General features: G+C 39.4%; 2 protein-coding genes across 2 annotated transcripts in view; both read left to right on the top strand.

The window, feature by feature from the left end:
* Positions 1-15,107, top strand: part of cplane1 (ciliogenesis and planar polarity effector 1) — a 171,710-nt gene that overhangs the window by 125,826 nt on the left and 30,777 nt on the right. The gene's annotated exons all lie outside the window — the stretch shown is intronic.
* On the top strand, positions 3,501-13,746 carry opn4xa (opsin 4xa). Its single transcript, XM_080875433.1, has 10 exons — positions 3,501-3,594; positions 6,115-6,256; positions 8,230-8,363; positions 11,327-11,530; positions 11,607-11,778; positions 12,531-12,692; positions 12,855-12,962; positions 13,051-13,219; positions 13,430-13,578; positions 13,701-13,746. Exons 2-10 carry the CDS (start codon positions 6,123-6,125, stop codon positions 13,723-13,725), a joined length of 1,257 nt encoding a protein of 418 aa, XP_080731559.1. The 5' UTR covers positions 3,501-3,594; positions 6,115-6,122; the 3' UTR covers positions 13,726-13,746.

The raw sequence follows: 15,107 nt of genomic DNA, 5'->3' as shown, positions 1-15,107 counted from the left end.
GATCCGTAGTGAAACAGTTTGTCTCCCTGCTCAGAAACAGCGGTGGAAAAACAGTGTGAAAATTGTGGCTTAAGGGAGGCTAATGGTTGAGCTGCAGACTGGGAAGCTTGTGGCTGGACACAGAACTGAGCCGGAGAATGGCAAAGAAGTCCTGGCTCAGAAGGAGTGGCAGAGACACAGTCTGCCAGTTTTGCAGCGGGTTTGTACACGCCCACTTGGGAAGGATCCGTTACCACGAAGGTAGGTAAGCGATCCATACAGTCTCCCATCCCGCTCTGAATAGCCCCAGAAAACAAAGTCCCGGAAACTGGGGAAAGCAATGCATCCCGCTGACTCACCGCATCGGGCTGCTCGAAAGTGAATGCAGACGGGGGGTGTAGTCCAAGGTCCAAAAGGAGAAACTCCCGCTCCCACGGACATAGCGAGCCTAGAAGCCATGGGAGACCGGTCACCAGACGCTGTAGCCGCCTCTCTATAGGCCCGGGTTTTCCAGCCACAGGTCAATAAGCTCCTGTGTGGCATCGATTAGATTCTCCCGTAGCTCCTTGGACGGGTTAAGCGCTGCTGGGTCCATGTTGTGGTCGCGTCGTACTGTCACGGTCCGGGGCAGCGGCCGTGTGAAGAGTGGAAAGGAGGACTCAGATGCAGCACTTACTCAGATGTGAAGGTGATTTATTGACAATACTGAACATAAAGTGGAGATGGCAAACAGAACTAAGGATGAACTAAACTGGGAGAAACTACACAAAGGGAGTGGCAAACCTGAACATGAAGGGAGAACAGCAGGGAGAGCACGCAGGGGATTCACGGAGAAATGCAGAGTACGCAGGGTAACACAGAGGATGAACACAGACGACGCGACCAGGAGCAGAGGAAATCACACACTATAAGTACACAAAGAGACACTGGGAAATCACACACAGGTGGGGGAAACAGCTGGACCTGATTAACCTGACGAGACAGGGGAACACTAACACCAGGGACCAACAGAGGGAGCACAAACCCAGAACCCAGTGTCTAAAATCCCAAACACAAACCATCCCAAAACAGCCATGAATAATAATGAAAGTAATAACAATAAAGAACATAAACATAAAGTCACTGAGTCATGGTCGCAGGACCATGACAACTACAGAGCTTATCCAAATCTGGAGTAACTCTGACAAGTGTTACGTTATGGGTTCCCAGTGGGAGAACACATTACATCTAGATAACAACTCCCTAATTCAGATTCATACATGTCAAAGTACATGTCAATACTTGTTAGTGTTACTGAATACTAAAGAAAGATACTTGTTCAAAGCAACAGTTAATGGGCAAAGCTGACTACACAGAGTGAAAAAAATAAAATAAAATTCAGCTAAAATTCAGCCTGGTAGAAAATCTAATGCAGTAACAATAGTTCAAGCAATCCTGCAACAACTGCCAGCCATAAAGGCAACATTGAAAAAGTACTGTGAACAGACACCACAGAGTGCACCTTTTAAAAGCATTTATAAGCAGGAGAACTTAAGACTTTTATAGCAATAAATTTAAGGCAATGTTCTCAAGACTGAGAAGCTAGTTTGATTAAACATTTTGACATTATTAGCTTAACTTCATCTTATTATTTAAAAATTTTGATTTTCATGTTAACTTTAACCTATTTGTTACAATCACATTGTAGCTCATTCTAGTTTTAACATTCCATTTGGATCCTGCATGGTCTATTTTCATAGGTTTACTTTGATTTTTGTGATTCTGATTTTTATAAGTGCCATACAACTAAACGGTTCATTGTTATTAAGTGAGTACTTCATTTAATATCTTTTTTAGACCTATTTAAGGAGACCTCTTACACGCACATCTTGAATTTCATTCTACCGCTTATCTCGGGCACATTAAATCTCAAGTACAAGCTACCTCATTGAAGTGTACAGTGCCGGACGTGCTTGTCTTTTTCGCACGTTAGACGGGGTGACGTAGGTGACAGACTGCTTTGACAGTAATTAGATGTTTGATAGTTGTGGCAGGGTGACCAGAGGCAAAAGTGGCAAACAACAGCTATTTCATCAGCTCTTCTAGAATGACTTTGACAAGTGCTTTGTTATTTTTTGGGTTTTTATTTATTTATTTATTATTATTTAATATCAACAATGCAGTTTAACTACTACTACTTCCAATACGGACAGTTTACAGCTATTGCTAATTTCCAACCCTTGACCTCAGTTGGACTCTTACATCCACAGTTCACAGGCAGAATTTTACAGTGTAAGTATGTGTTGGTGTTGGTAAACCAAGGCACTTACTTATGTATAATACTATCCTCCTGGTCTAAACAGTGTTAGTGATCAACACATCTGCTACTCACAAAGTGCAGCGTCTTCCTTGTGCCATAGAGAAGTCGGACAATATGGCAGCACATTAGAGTCTCCCAGCTTAAAATAGTTGTGCTCATGCTCTGGACAAAAATCACCTTAAAACTTTCCAGTTAACAATGAGGTTGTGTTTGCTTCGACGGGCTGAATGTTTACACTAAGTTGCCCTCCTGGAAAACCATCTCTTGGAAACATTAATGTTTTCCTTTCTGATTAACAGAACAGAATTGCTGAAAGCTTTCTTTGTCTCATCTACATGCTGAGAACAGTGAAGCCTTGTACCCAAGACGCTAAAAGCATTTCCAGTGAATCAGCTGGTCATCACAACTGTATCGTTTGACCTAGAAAATCATGGAAAAAACGCCAAAGAATGCCCCCAAAACAAATAAATAAATAACAAAAAACCCCAACAAAAGTGCATGAAACAACTAACATCTGCCTCCCTGAGGTATTATGTCAGGGGTTATTATTAGTGAGGCTAAGTGGTTGGAAATTGGCACATATTGCTAGGTTTCGCTAGGAAGTGCAGTGACCCAGAAGTGTGAAAGGCTTAGCCTCCTCTGGCTAGAATGTAACCATACTGAGTCTCAACAGAGAAGAAAAGGGGGTATAGACGAGGATGGGCTACAATTGGCAGCATGAGGTAAACACTGAGAGGCTTTTACCTGAGCATTTTCTCTTTACACAAGGATGAGCAGGAAACATGTATGACACTTTGTAAATGGTCTGCTGCTTTTCAAAAACCCCAATCTGTCTCTCCCTAATTCTCAAAGCACCCAATGGGATGCAGCAGAGAGCTGGGGTGTGTCATTTCCTCACTTCCTCTGAAAGCAGCTTTAGATGTTGTGCTCCAGCAATGGGTATCAGACATGCAGTTATTAATGTGCATAAGAGGAAAACAAAATTTGGAAAAGACACAAAAATCTGTCACGTGTAATGTCTTGACTTGACCGCGCCGGCCACATGAACAGCTGCACATGGACACCCTCATGCACGCATCACACACCAGCTTGATCGATGTGTTTTGCCATAAGAGAGCTGTGTGTGATGGGAAGCTTGCTGGGGAGGTTGGGTCAGTGCGTTGCTTGCTTGCTTTCTGCCCTTCTGAGTATTCTCATCTTCTATCCAGCACTGGCAGCAGCAGAAGCCTGCATTTGGATTTGGGGGGGGGGGGGTTCACTATTATACGCTGTGCAGCTTCACTGCCGCAGAACAAAGGGGCTTTCTGGAGAAAACGGTAAAGTAATGTTCTGTTAATTTAGCAAGTTTTGCATGAGTAGTATGGAGCAAACTCCTCTGAAGTTTATTTAAAGAAATTATTACTGTTATTACAGGGAGACTCTTATTTAGGATTTAAATAAATACTTATGAGCAGTAATTGAATTAGGACAGATGCATACCATGTCAGCAAGGAGCACTACGTGAAGCAGACAATGCAAGTTCAGCAGTGACATTGATTAGATGTGCATGCAATTTATGTGACTTGAGCCTTTCATATGAAACAATGCTTTGATGCCTAATGTGGGGAAGTAAGTGGTCATTTTAAGTTCCTTTGACGCACAAAGGCTTTGCTGAGAGGATAGCAAGAGATCAACATGTTGGTTTCGTACAGTGAATGTCTATGTGTACTCCACCCACTCTGTGGCATGTCTATGTGTACTCCACCCACTCTGTGGCATGTCTATGTGTATGATCATGGTTAATAGCACAAAAGAAAATTCAGCTCCATCATTTCAAAAACATAAACACATTTAGTGGATTTTAAAAGGTGTGCAAAAAAAAAACATTGCAAAGACAATTTATGCAATATCAATAAGACTCAGCACAGCTGTGACTGATTAAATATCGTGCTATCACTTAGCTTAATTTTCAATGAGTCAGACTCATTGTTCTTGTTCTTAAACAATCAAATTATTAATGCAGTAAAGTGTCAGATTTACTGGTAGCTAACTTCTTCTTATTCTGAAGATGTAGTTAATATTACATGGTATTAACTCCAACATATTAACAAAACATAACCCTGTTTAATCAGAAATTCCTGGACTTCATCTATGCCATCTGTGTAATAAACATTTCTTATTTACAGAAAAAACTATAATTTGACATTTAAACAAAATGCTGTTATGCTTCCATAAACCTCAGCTCCCAAAGAGACATCAATTTTGAAATATGTGTCTTGAGAATGACCGGATTTATGAAAGCCCTGAACTGTATAGAAGATTTTTGTGGTGCATATATATTAACAGACATGAGTTCTTATTCCACTGCATAGGGAAGCGTGTGCGTCCCAACACTGAGGAGACCCTGAGCTAATGGTCAATTTCTCCTGTCATTAAATCTTAAATCAAAGAAATTAAGAAATTTAAAGAGGATTAAAAAGTTTCAGAATGTACAAAGAAAACAAAATCAGAGCAACCTGAACAAAATAAAGCGAGATGCCAGATGTAAATTTTTAGTGTCTGATTTCTTACCCCATCCAATGATGTCAACCTCAGATCCTTCTATAAACTTGTATACATCTGCTCAGTAACCCTGAGAAAGAAAAGCTCCCCTCACTATTTTTTTTGTTTGTTTTTTGAGCAGCATTGTTGGTAATACACATGGCCCCATGATATACCCATAAGATTAAAAGTGTACAGACATGCTCTCTAAAGTAGTTTTCAAATGTGCTTTCAGCTCTGAGCTTTTCTATAGATTAACTAACAAAGATGCAAGCGGGAAAGGAAATCTCCAAAGCAGCTAGATTATAGAGTTTTTAATCTAGATACTTCCTAGTGCACTGGTTTTACCCAGTGTCACAACACAACGGTGTCCTCTCCTAAACAGTTTTCAGTGGGAATGCAGCTGGTGCTAACTACTCCCTACTGCGTGCTAAATGTAAGAAACGACAGCTATGAACAGGAATTGTGAAAACATTTAAAGCTACCCCCAAATCAGTGTAGCTTTAAGCTATATGCTAACACCTGCTGTTTACAAAATCAACTTGCACATACACTGATGTTCAGCAATTATTGCAGTGATCTTTACCTTACAATATAAAGTGTCTAGAGGCCACTGTTGTTGTGATTTGGTGCTTTATAAATAAAACTGAACTAGACTGAAAAACTGAATTTACCATCACAGTTTACTGCAGTGTTTTTAAAATGAGGGATCTAATTTTAAAAGAAATTAAAAAGGGATTCAAGTTGACTATTATTTTTTAATTGACATAAAACAGTCACTCGAAATCATTCAGGACCATTATAGTCAGAAGAATTATAGTATGTGGAAAACCAAGAGCAGCAGCATATAACAAAGCAGGCAGATGACAGATCGTGTTGTCGTGTTGACTAAATAAGACTCGGCATGAAAGGAAGAGCAGGGTCTGAGGTGAGTCACGAAGCTGGCTGGAGATGCGCAATAGTTTTGAGCAGCCTAAACAGCATGTGAGATGGACGTGGGCTGCCATTGGGATCAGCTGACATGAAGAACTGAGGCTGAGGATGATTTCATGGCCTGATCAAACTCTAAGCTCAATTTGTAAAAGTATGTGGACAATTTAATCCACAAAAATCAAATGCAGTGAACAGAAACAGTAACTAAGTAAAGTGTTGCAGTCTTGCAGTCTGTTTTCAGCCTCTCATGCAGTATTATAGTTGTTGATCATAATATTTTTTGTTGGGGAGTTAAGCAGCTCAAAGCTGAATATTGTGTGTATGTCTGAAAAAAAACCGTTGTGCACAAAGATCCACTGATGCTGACGTCTGTGTGGTTGAAGTCACAGAAATGGACGTGGAGCGTGGCTTCTATCAGCTGGTGGAGGTCCAGGACCACGTTCACTACATCTTTGCTTTCGTTGTTTCTGTGATTGGAACAGTGGGAGTTACCGGGAACGCCTTGGTCATGTATGCCTTTTACTGGTAAGCCACCCTACACATGGAAATGATCATGGGAACAAATATGCTTATCTTTTAGAGCTGCATCTTTGCGGACCTGAAAATAAGTTTGGAATATTTTAATATTTGATACATTTTTTTGTGTTCTATAAAATATGTGTCTTATTTACTTTTCACACGGCACCCTGAGTGTTTTTAAATTGTGGTTACACAAAAAATGTGATGGACGGATGAATTTTCTGCTATTCATTCGGATTTGATGATGCTCATAACATTTCAAATAATTTCAGTGAGCCATTTGAGGTGGCTCTATTCTGAGCCCTGGCTGACTGACCAAGCTCCTCATCCTGTCTGTAAGGGAGAGGCCAGGCAGAGGAAGGTCATTTCTGTCAATTACGTATATCAGGGTGGGATTGTAGATCAACTGGTATATTTAAGTCTTTGCTTTCAGATTTCTCTTGACCACAGCTGCCCAGTACAGCATTCGCATTACTGCAGATGTAGACTGTACCAATCTGTTAGAATTCAGTTCTATTCAATTCACTTTTATTTATGTAGCCTCAATTTCCAACAACAGTCACATCAAGGTGCTTAATATTGTAAAGCAAAGACCCTAAAATAATATAGACAAACCCCAACAATGATGGGAATCCCCCAGCAGCCTAAATCTATTGCAGCATAACTAAGGGAGGATTCAGTGTCACCTGATCCAGCCCTAACTATAAACTTTGTCAAAAAGGAAAGTTTGAAGCCTAATCTTAAAAGTAATGTGGGAGCTGGTTCAACAGAAGATGGGCCAGAAAACTGAAGGCGCTTCCTGCCATTCTACTTTTAAATATGCTCATTGCACCAGAACCCTACAGACCCTCCTGGAGGCGGTGGATCCACAGGAGGACAAGGCCACAGTGTGCAAATTTTCTCAAGCATCTTCAATCTCCAGTTCTAGCATCCCTGTTTTGAAGTTCACTCAGGCCAGATACTGAGCCTGAAGTACCCTCTGATACGTCCATCTTTATGTGTGTGGGTGTGTGAGCATTAAAAAATATATCTGTGGATGCAGGTTGCAGTGAAAAAAAGACATCGAGATTAAAGTGTTGTTAGATGAGTTATGAGTTAGCCAGTATAACAAATATCTGGGCAGCACAGTGGCGCTTTAGTAACCTTAAAGCAAGTTCTAGATTTGAACCCGTCCAAAGACATGCTTGTCAGGTTTTGATTTTGTGATTACTGTGCAGCTACAGCTATCATTTAAGCACTAGATAACATGTAGCATATAGTCCATTACAATTGTTGTATTTTACTTGAAATAAAGAAGCTGTGGAGAAGTTTTTTAATGTATAAATTTTACTTACTTATAGTCAAAAATCACAAAAATCATGTGGAAAACCTCTGAAATATATACAAGTGGTTGAAATTCTAATGACAAAAGCGAAAATAATATTTTCCATTGAAGAAAAGTTTGTTTTTGTTTGCATATTCTTAGTTTTATAAAGTCAAACTTCTGAATCAGGCAAAATTGTAACTGGTGCATCTCTAGTTATGACAGATAAAATAAAATATAATTACATCCTATTAACATGTAATGTAGTTAACAATAAAATGTATTAATAATAATAATGCAAGTGACTTTTAACGAATACTTACATGTGGTAACTGATTGATTTAGTCCTTAGGCTGTAACAAGGTAGTCATTAAAAAAATCAATTGTTATTGAAGTTGTGCTAGCATTTCATCTAAAATGTATTTGACACTGTTATTTGGTGTTATTAGTACTTTGTAATTCCTTTGTTGAGTGGGACTATAACATACAAACTATTGGATGAACACTGAATTGACCATGTCTACAAACAACTCCAGGGCAAACAAAAGCTCTCATGATGAACACACAATGAGCACTGTGGTGGAGTAATAATGTCCCTGCTGGTCATGTTACAATGAAGAGTAGTGTGACAGTAAAACTGGTTTGTGGGATACTAATCGCTTTTAATGTGTTTCAGCAACAAGAAGCTGCGGACGCCCCCCAACTTCTTCATCATTAACCTGGCAGTCAGTGACTTCCTCATGGCAATTACACAATCACCCATCTTCTTTGTCAATTCCCTTTACAAGGGTTGGATTTTTGGAGAAACAGGTATTTTCCTACATCCAAGGTTTTGCATATCAGAGGATAATACAAATAATTATATCAGGTCTTAGAATGAGATAAATAGAACCTGACAACAAAATGTGAGCCGACATGAAGAAGCAGTGTGTGAAAGGCTATGATATCCCCGTGACTCAGTAGCTCATGCAACCAACAATAACTTAAAGTAGTAGTTTTCAGTATCAGTGTTTTTCTGTATATCTTTCTGGAGGAATTTTGGCCCACTCTTCTTTACAATGTTGCTTTAGTTCACTGAGGTTTCTGGGCATTTGTTTATGTGCAGCTCTCTTAAGGTCCCACCACAGCATTTCAGGCAGACTGAGGTCTGGGCTTTGACTGGGTCATGGGAACTCCTTGATTCTTTTTTAGGCATGCTGCTGTACATTTAATCATTTGCTGATGTGCTCGGGATCATTGTCGGCATGACACAATTTCTGCCAAGCTTTAGCTTCATACTTGACTCTAGAACACTTTGGTTAACAGAGGAGTTCGTGGTTGGCTCAGTGAGTGCAAGGTTCCCAGGTCCTGTGGCTGCAAAACAAGCCCAAATCATCACTTCTCCACCACCACAGCTGGTATGAGGATTATGCTAATTTGCTGTGTTTAGCTTTTACTGATCATTGTGACCAAACACTTTGGTCGTGTCTCTCCAAAGGACATTGTTCCACAAGTCTTGCGGTTTGTTCAGATTCAACAGGGGAAGACACACAGACTCGAAACCAGGAGGCTTGTACTGGCAATCCTTCCGAATAAGTCTCGCTTGTTCAGTCTTTTTCTAATTGTATTGTCATGAACTTTAACATTTAATGTTCTAACTGAGGCCTACATAGTTAGAAATGTAGTTCATGAGATATTTGCGAATTCTGCAAGCATTGCATGGCCTAACCTTGGGGCAATGTCGGGTTCTGGGAAGATTGTGGGAAACCTGAATGCTGCAGACCAGCAAATTATCACAAACTTGTGGTTTTATAGAGGTGCTCACATTAGCTGATGAGCAGCTAATCAAGTTCATGTGATTAACAGTGCCTGGCTGATACTTTCCCTTTTAGTTCATATCGAAGCAACAAGGATGTGCTTAGTATTTCACACACTGCATTTTCTGTTTCAGTTCTGCATTTTGGCTTAGTTTCTTATTAAATAAATGATGTCCTTGCAGCTTATATGAGGTTGTATCTAGAGATGGCACGATACCACTTTTTTATGTCCGATACCGATACCGATATCATGAATTTGGATATCTGCCGATACCGATATGAATCCGATATAGTGTGTTTTTTAATCAATAAAACTGTTTTTTAATATCTTGCTGCATTTTGTATAAGTTCATAGTCAAGTTTAAATAAACAACAGCACTAAAGCTATTCTGTTATACCTGTGTGTAAAAAGTACACTGCGCCCAAAATATTTCATAGTTCAGCAACACTGATCAATCTAATAAACTTAAACCTGCTCCATCCTTCCTATTCTGGTATTTTAAAGAGTACTTAGCAGAAATATTAAGCAACCTAACTAATAGGGTTGCAAACTACCAGCAAAAAAAAATAAAAAAATAGGGAACCACCCTCCACTTTGTGATGCTTAATCGATGTAATCAACTTTAATTTGATGCAGTGTGAAAAAAAAATGCACAGAAATAAATTATTTTTTCAAGAATAATTAAATAGATTCAACATCTTTCTTCAACAGAATTGCAGACTGCACAGATGGTACTTTCCCAAAGGAAAAAGTACTATAGCTTACTAGGGTATATTAGACTTAACAGTTACTATATACAGTAATGGACTTCTATACATTTTACATCAGATTAAAACTTTGGGTGTAAGATTCAGATAATTATTTATTAAAAGCTAGACATTTTAAATGAGAATAAGAAAGAAAAGTATGTCTTTGTGCCCCCTTTTCCCTGTTAATGCCCTATCGGCCCCCTTGGCTAAACTTTGCTAGATCCGCCCCTGCACAGTTACCAGCGTCAGCTACGTAGAAAAAGATCCTGGTGTAGAAAGTAATATTAAATAAATTCTAACAACAGCTTATCAAGCTTAAACGTGCTGCTGTTGTTCAGCCGCTGGTTTCCTCTTTCTGGTGCAAAGTGGGCCAAAAACAAACAAGAGAGACGGACTCGCGACAGAAAAGCCGATCAGCTGATCATTAAGCAGTTTCATGAAGTAGCGGCAGTAGAGAGAGAGAGAGAGAGGCACTTGCTCCATATATCAGTTGTTAAGCTTAATGTGGGAATGCTTTACAAACATTCAGAGAGGAACTTACACACTTGCTTTACTTCTCTCTGGGATAACTTCCTCGGAGATGAAATGCTGGTTTGGTAGCGAGACTACAAATACACACAGCCGCTGTATCACGTGACCACACTGCTCCGACGTGCTACGGTTATGAGACGAGTTACGCCATGTCGCAAGTTTTGTGAGGTGCTTTTTTGATATTTAATGGATCGGATTACATTTTTTATTTCTCGCCGATATCCGATCCAGTAATTTAGGTCAGTATCAGACCGATACCGATACGTAATATCGGATCGGTCCATCTCTAGTTGTATCTACCTAATGATAAGGACCAGATTGTATTTATTATGTCCTGATATGTAAAACCTTAGAGTTGTGCTTGTCATTTTACTATGACTGTATAAATAATTTACATTTAATATTAAATATCTTTATCCTTTACACATATTTCTACGTAAACGTTGTTCATATTGTAATCATATTGAAATCTCTTATTGAGCTACATACTATAACTTAATTTTAACTGCTGTAACGAAGACATTTCCCAACCAATGGATAAATAAAGTATGCGCTTTCTTACTTTATATAGCACCTTTTTTTAGTTAGAATCTGTTGATGGTGGAACAGTGTTTAGTGGAGATGTGTTCACCAGTCTAACAGAGAACAAAAATAAATAAATAAATAAATGCGTACTTTTTTCCTTTCCCCCTGCAGGATGTAAAATATATGCCTTCTGTGGTGCTTTATTTGGAATCGCCTCAATGATAAACCTTCTGGCCATCTCTATAGACCGCTATGTTGTTATCACCAAACCTCTGCAGGCATTACAATGGACCTCCGCGAGACGCACTTACCTCATTATTGCCCTCGTGTGGCTATATTCATTAGCCTGGAGCCTCGCACCACTCTTAGGATGGAGTAAGTGACTTAATTTTTCCCTCCTTACCAATTTTTAAGTAAGCGTCTACCTTATCATACTTTTTTTTCTCTCAAGGTTCATATATACCAGAAGGTCTGATGACCTCGTGCACATGGGACTATGTGACCTCCACTCCAGCCAATAAAAGTTACACTTTGATGTTGTGCTGCTTCGTATTCTTCATCCCTCTTGGCATTATATCCTACTGTTACCTCTCCATGTTCCTAGCAATTCGCCAAGCAAGCAGGTACATCTAGATAAATAGATTTATAATATTCAATATTATAAATATTACTTTTTTTCTGAATATGCATAATTTAATATTGTTTTTAGGAAGTCATTTTAATACATGTTTGCTGGAAGTCCCATTCTGGCCGCTTGCATGTAAGCCAGTAAAAAAAAGGGGAAAAAAATACCTTTTCCAATAAACAGTACTCACCTTTATGGCGGGTACTGCAAGAAGTGATGAAAGTCGGGTTTTTGGATACAACCCAGGGACCAAGCATCAGTTTTTAGTGGACTAAACTCAAGTTTTTAAGTCTGAGGTCATCAGGGCAGGATCATGCATCTCAATGTTTCTGTACATAGTCAATTTGTTCTATAGGACAATTAGTGCAGTTCTACTGCAAGCTCGTGAGACATCTAACTAATAACCTTTCCCTTTGCCTGCCTGGGCTGTAAAGCATTCCAGCACATGCCTGCTTCAGCATAATTTAAAAGGAGATTTGCGGCCATCAACATAATTCAGATCATAGGGTCGGTGCACACTGTAAATGCTCACATGCACCTGGTCAGTTTGGGACTTCAATTTAAACTAAGTGTATGCATGTGCAATGATGTTTAAAAAGGTGGTAAATGTCAAAGTGAGATCCCAGTTTCCCAGTAGATCGCTGTATGTGCTGCTTTTAAAGATCCCCTTACCCACACCTCTGGCCTTCATTTCACCCTCTAAAGTCTTATAATTTGTTACTGACCACAAAATTCTTTGTCTTCTTATAGAGATGTGGAGCAGTTGGGCAATCAAGTGAGAAAGTCAACACTGATCCAACAGCACTCCATCAAAACTGAATGGAAGCTAGCCAAGATTGCTTTTGTGGTCATCATAGTGTTTGTGCTTTCTTGGTCCCCCTATGCATGTGTCACCCTCATAGCATGGGCTGGGTAAATATGATACGTTAGCACTTAATGCTATGATATGTAAAAATAGCTTGGTAGACCCTGGTTTGCAGGGAGTTGCAGGTAGTAGAACACCCTTACTTAAAGCATTTCAAGCTACAGTATAAGTATGATCATCTCTTATCATGTTTCATCTCTGTCCATCAGATATGGAGGCATTCTCAGCCCTTATTCCAAAGCCGTCCCAGCTGTTATAGCCAAGTCATCAGCCATATACAATCCTGTAATCTATGCCATAATTCACTCAAAATACAGGTAACTGTGATCATCTAATTAACTGACAAACTAATCCTGAAATGTAATGGCACAATTTGTTAAAAGATCATGTTTTTTTTTTCAACAGGATCACCCTTGCAGAAAAAGTACCTTGCTTGCACTTCCTAGCCCATGCTCGCAGGAAAGACTGCATATCAGTATCGCTCAGCGAATCCTCCTTAAGGGACTCCGTGCTGAGTAGACAGTCATCAGACTCCAAGCTGCACATAGTTTCCTCCATTACAACAACTGACACGGTGAGTACTGGATGCTGCACTAGTCTTTGAAAGTGAGAAAAATCCTGAGCATGTTAACTGTTTACAGCAGTATACAATTACCGTCCCATTCATATAACGTGGGTTTAGTTAGATATGTCAGTAGTTGTAGTAGTTTTACCATAAGAGCAGTTGCATGTTGTAAATATGCAGATGTAAATTCTTATCTTGATATACATACGTGTCTTGTAGCATGTTTGGAATGATGTGGAGCTGAATCCTATTGATCAGAGTCATACTTTGGGATCCAGCTATTCCCTTGGAACTCTGAGGGATAGAGAGTGTCAGTCATTGACTAAACACACAAAAAGAAAGAAAAGCCGAAGCCAGGAACAGCTAAGGTAGGCCCTAATCATTTGAACTGTTGATTTCCAATTCATATTACTGGCAAGTCAAACGCTTTGAAGATAAAACATGTCTTTCCCACAAAACACTTACATTTATATTTCATTTTAATTCTCAGAGCAAGGTTCAGTGAACAGTTGTGATCACAATCTATTGACTGAGTCAGTTAAAAGACTTCTATTGCATATTGGAAGGAAGAGGAATACGGACAATCTGGAATCAGCCAAAGAAATGTAAAGATGGGTATGATATGAGTTTAGACAAGAAGAAAAAAAAGCACAAAAAATATGAAGTCCTCATCCAGCCACACTTTGGATAAATGTCGAGCAAGAAAAATCCAGTGTAATCTTCACATTCAATTTCAAAGACTGATGTTTGGAGGAAGGCTGTTTTGAGAAAAATAAATGGAGTTACACAAAGCAGACGGAGAGAACTGTGAATTGACTTATGGTTCAGCAACACTAGCGTAAAAATAGGATGTCAACCTTCTTGCAACTAACTTGCAAAACTCAACAGTTACCCAGTAACTGCAAAGCAAAGAAACAATTGCAAGTAGTTACAGTCACTAACTAGTCAACCAGAGGTTGAGTGCTTAACAGTCTTAACCTCTGGGCAACCAGTTTTGACCACAAGGCGATTACACAGGTCACATTGTAGGAGGAACCTGTCTCCAAACAACTGTGGTCTGACTTGAATTGACTGCAATCGTCAAGGTTTGCAAATAACTGCCGTGTCATTTATAAATGCAAACAGATCGCCAACGTGCTGCAATCAAGTCTGTGCTGATGAGCACAACTTGTATGTGATGCGTTTTTTTGCAACAGTGGACACCAACTAAAATGGGTGCCAAATGGTTGTATTCTGGCTATTTTCCAATAACAAAGTTGCAGAGCACCAAAGACATTTTGCAGTTAAATTACAGTCACAATTTTGCAACCATGTTCAGTTAATTAATGTGCGAAGATTTCTTTCAAAAACACTAGCTTGTTAAATGTTAAAGAGATGCACCAATCCAGTGCTTGGATCAGATATTTGTCCGATCACGATTCAAAAAGCTGGAGCAGAAATAAGTGGCACGATTCAATTGATTTGATTTGATTTGATTTGATTCAGTGTTGTACTGCCATAACCATGCCACTACTCAATAGCAGGCCAAAGGTTGCTAGCGGTTGCAGCAACATGTTTTCTTTGTATGTTTGCACTATTTCTTGACAAAATGTGGTCAAGTGAAATACCACAATTGTAGGTCTTTGACATCGTTGCTTTCCCTGTTGGCGTCTCTCTGTCTCTTGCTTTCACATTATATTCAATGTAACACTCGTTGGGTAGCTTTCATTGCAGGCTCAGTCACTTAATATTATCTCAGCCTCTTGCCAGCTCCACTCCACAACTGACACACAAGTGCACAGTTAGAGCAAGAAAATGAGAACCTTGTGCAACTCTGAATAACAGCAGCATATAACAATGCCTCTCACACTAAGCTAAAATAAGACAAGACCATATATGTAAAAACAAACAAACAAAC

The sequence above is a fragment of the Rhamphochromis sp. 'chilingali' genome, assembly GCF_963969265.1.
Source record: "Rhamphochromis sp. 'chilingali' genome assembly, chromosome: 2".
Taxonomy (NCBI): Eukaryota; Metazoa; Chordata; class Actinopteri; order Cichliformes; family Cichlidae; genus Rhamphochromis; species Rhamphochromis sp. 'chilingali'.
This window is presented reverse-complemented; position numbering and strand designations above follow the sequence as displayed.

Bases quoted from the DNA above. Each gene is read 5' to 3' on its own strand.
- opn4xa (XM_080875433.1), top strand. From the start codon at position 6,123: ATGGACGTGGAGCGTGGCTTCTATCAGCTGGTGGAGGTCCAGGACCAC. The intron at 8,364-11,326 runs GTATTTTCCTAC...TTCCCCCTGCAG, and splicing joins TTGGATTTTTGGAGAAACAG to GATGTAAAATATATGCCTTC. The intron at 11,779-12,530 runs GTACATCTAGAT...GTCTTCTTATAG, and splicing joins GCAATTCGCCAAGCAAGCAG to AGATGTGGAGCAGTTGGGCA.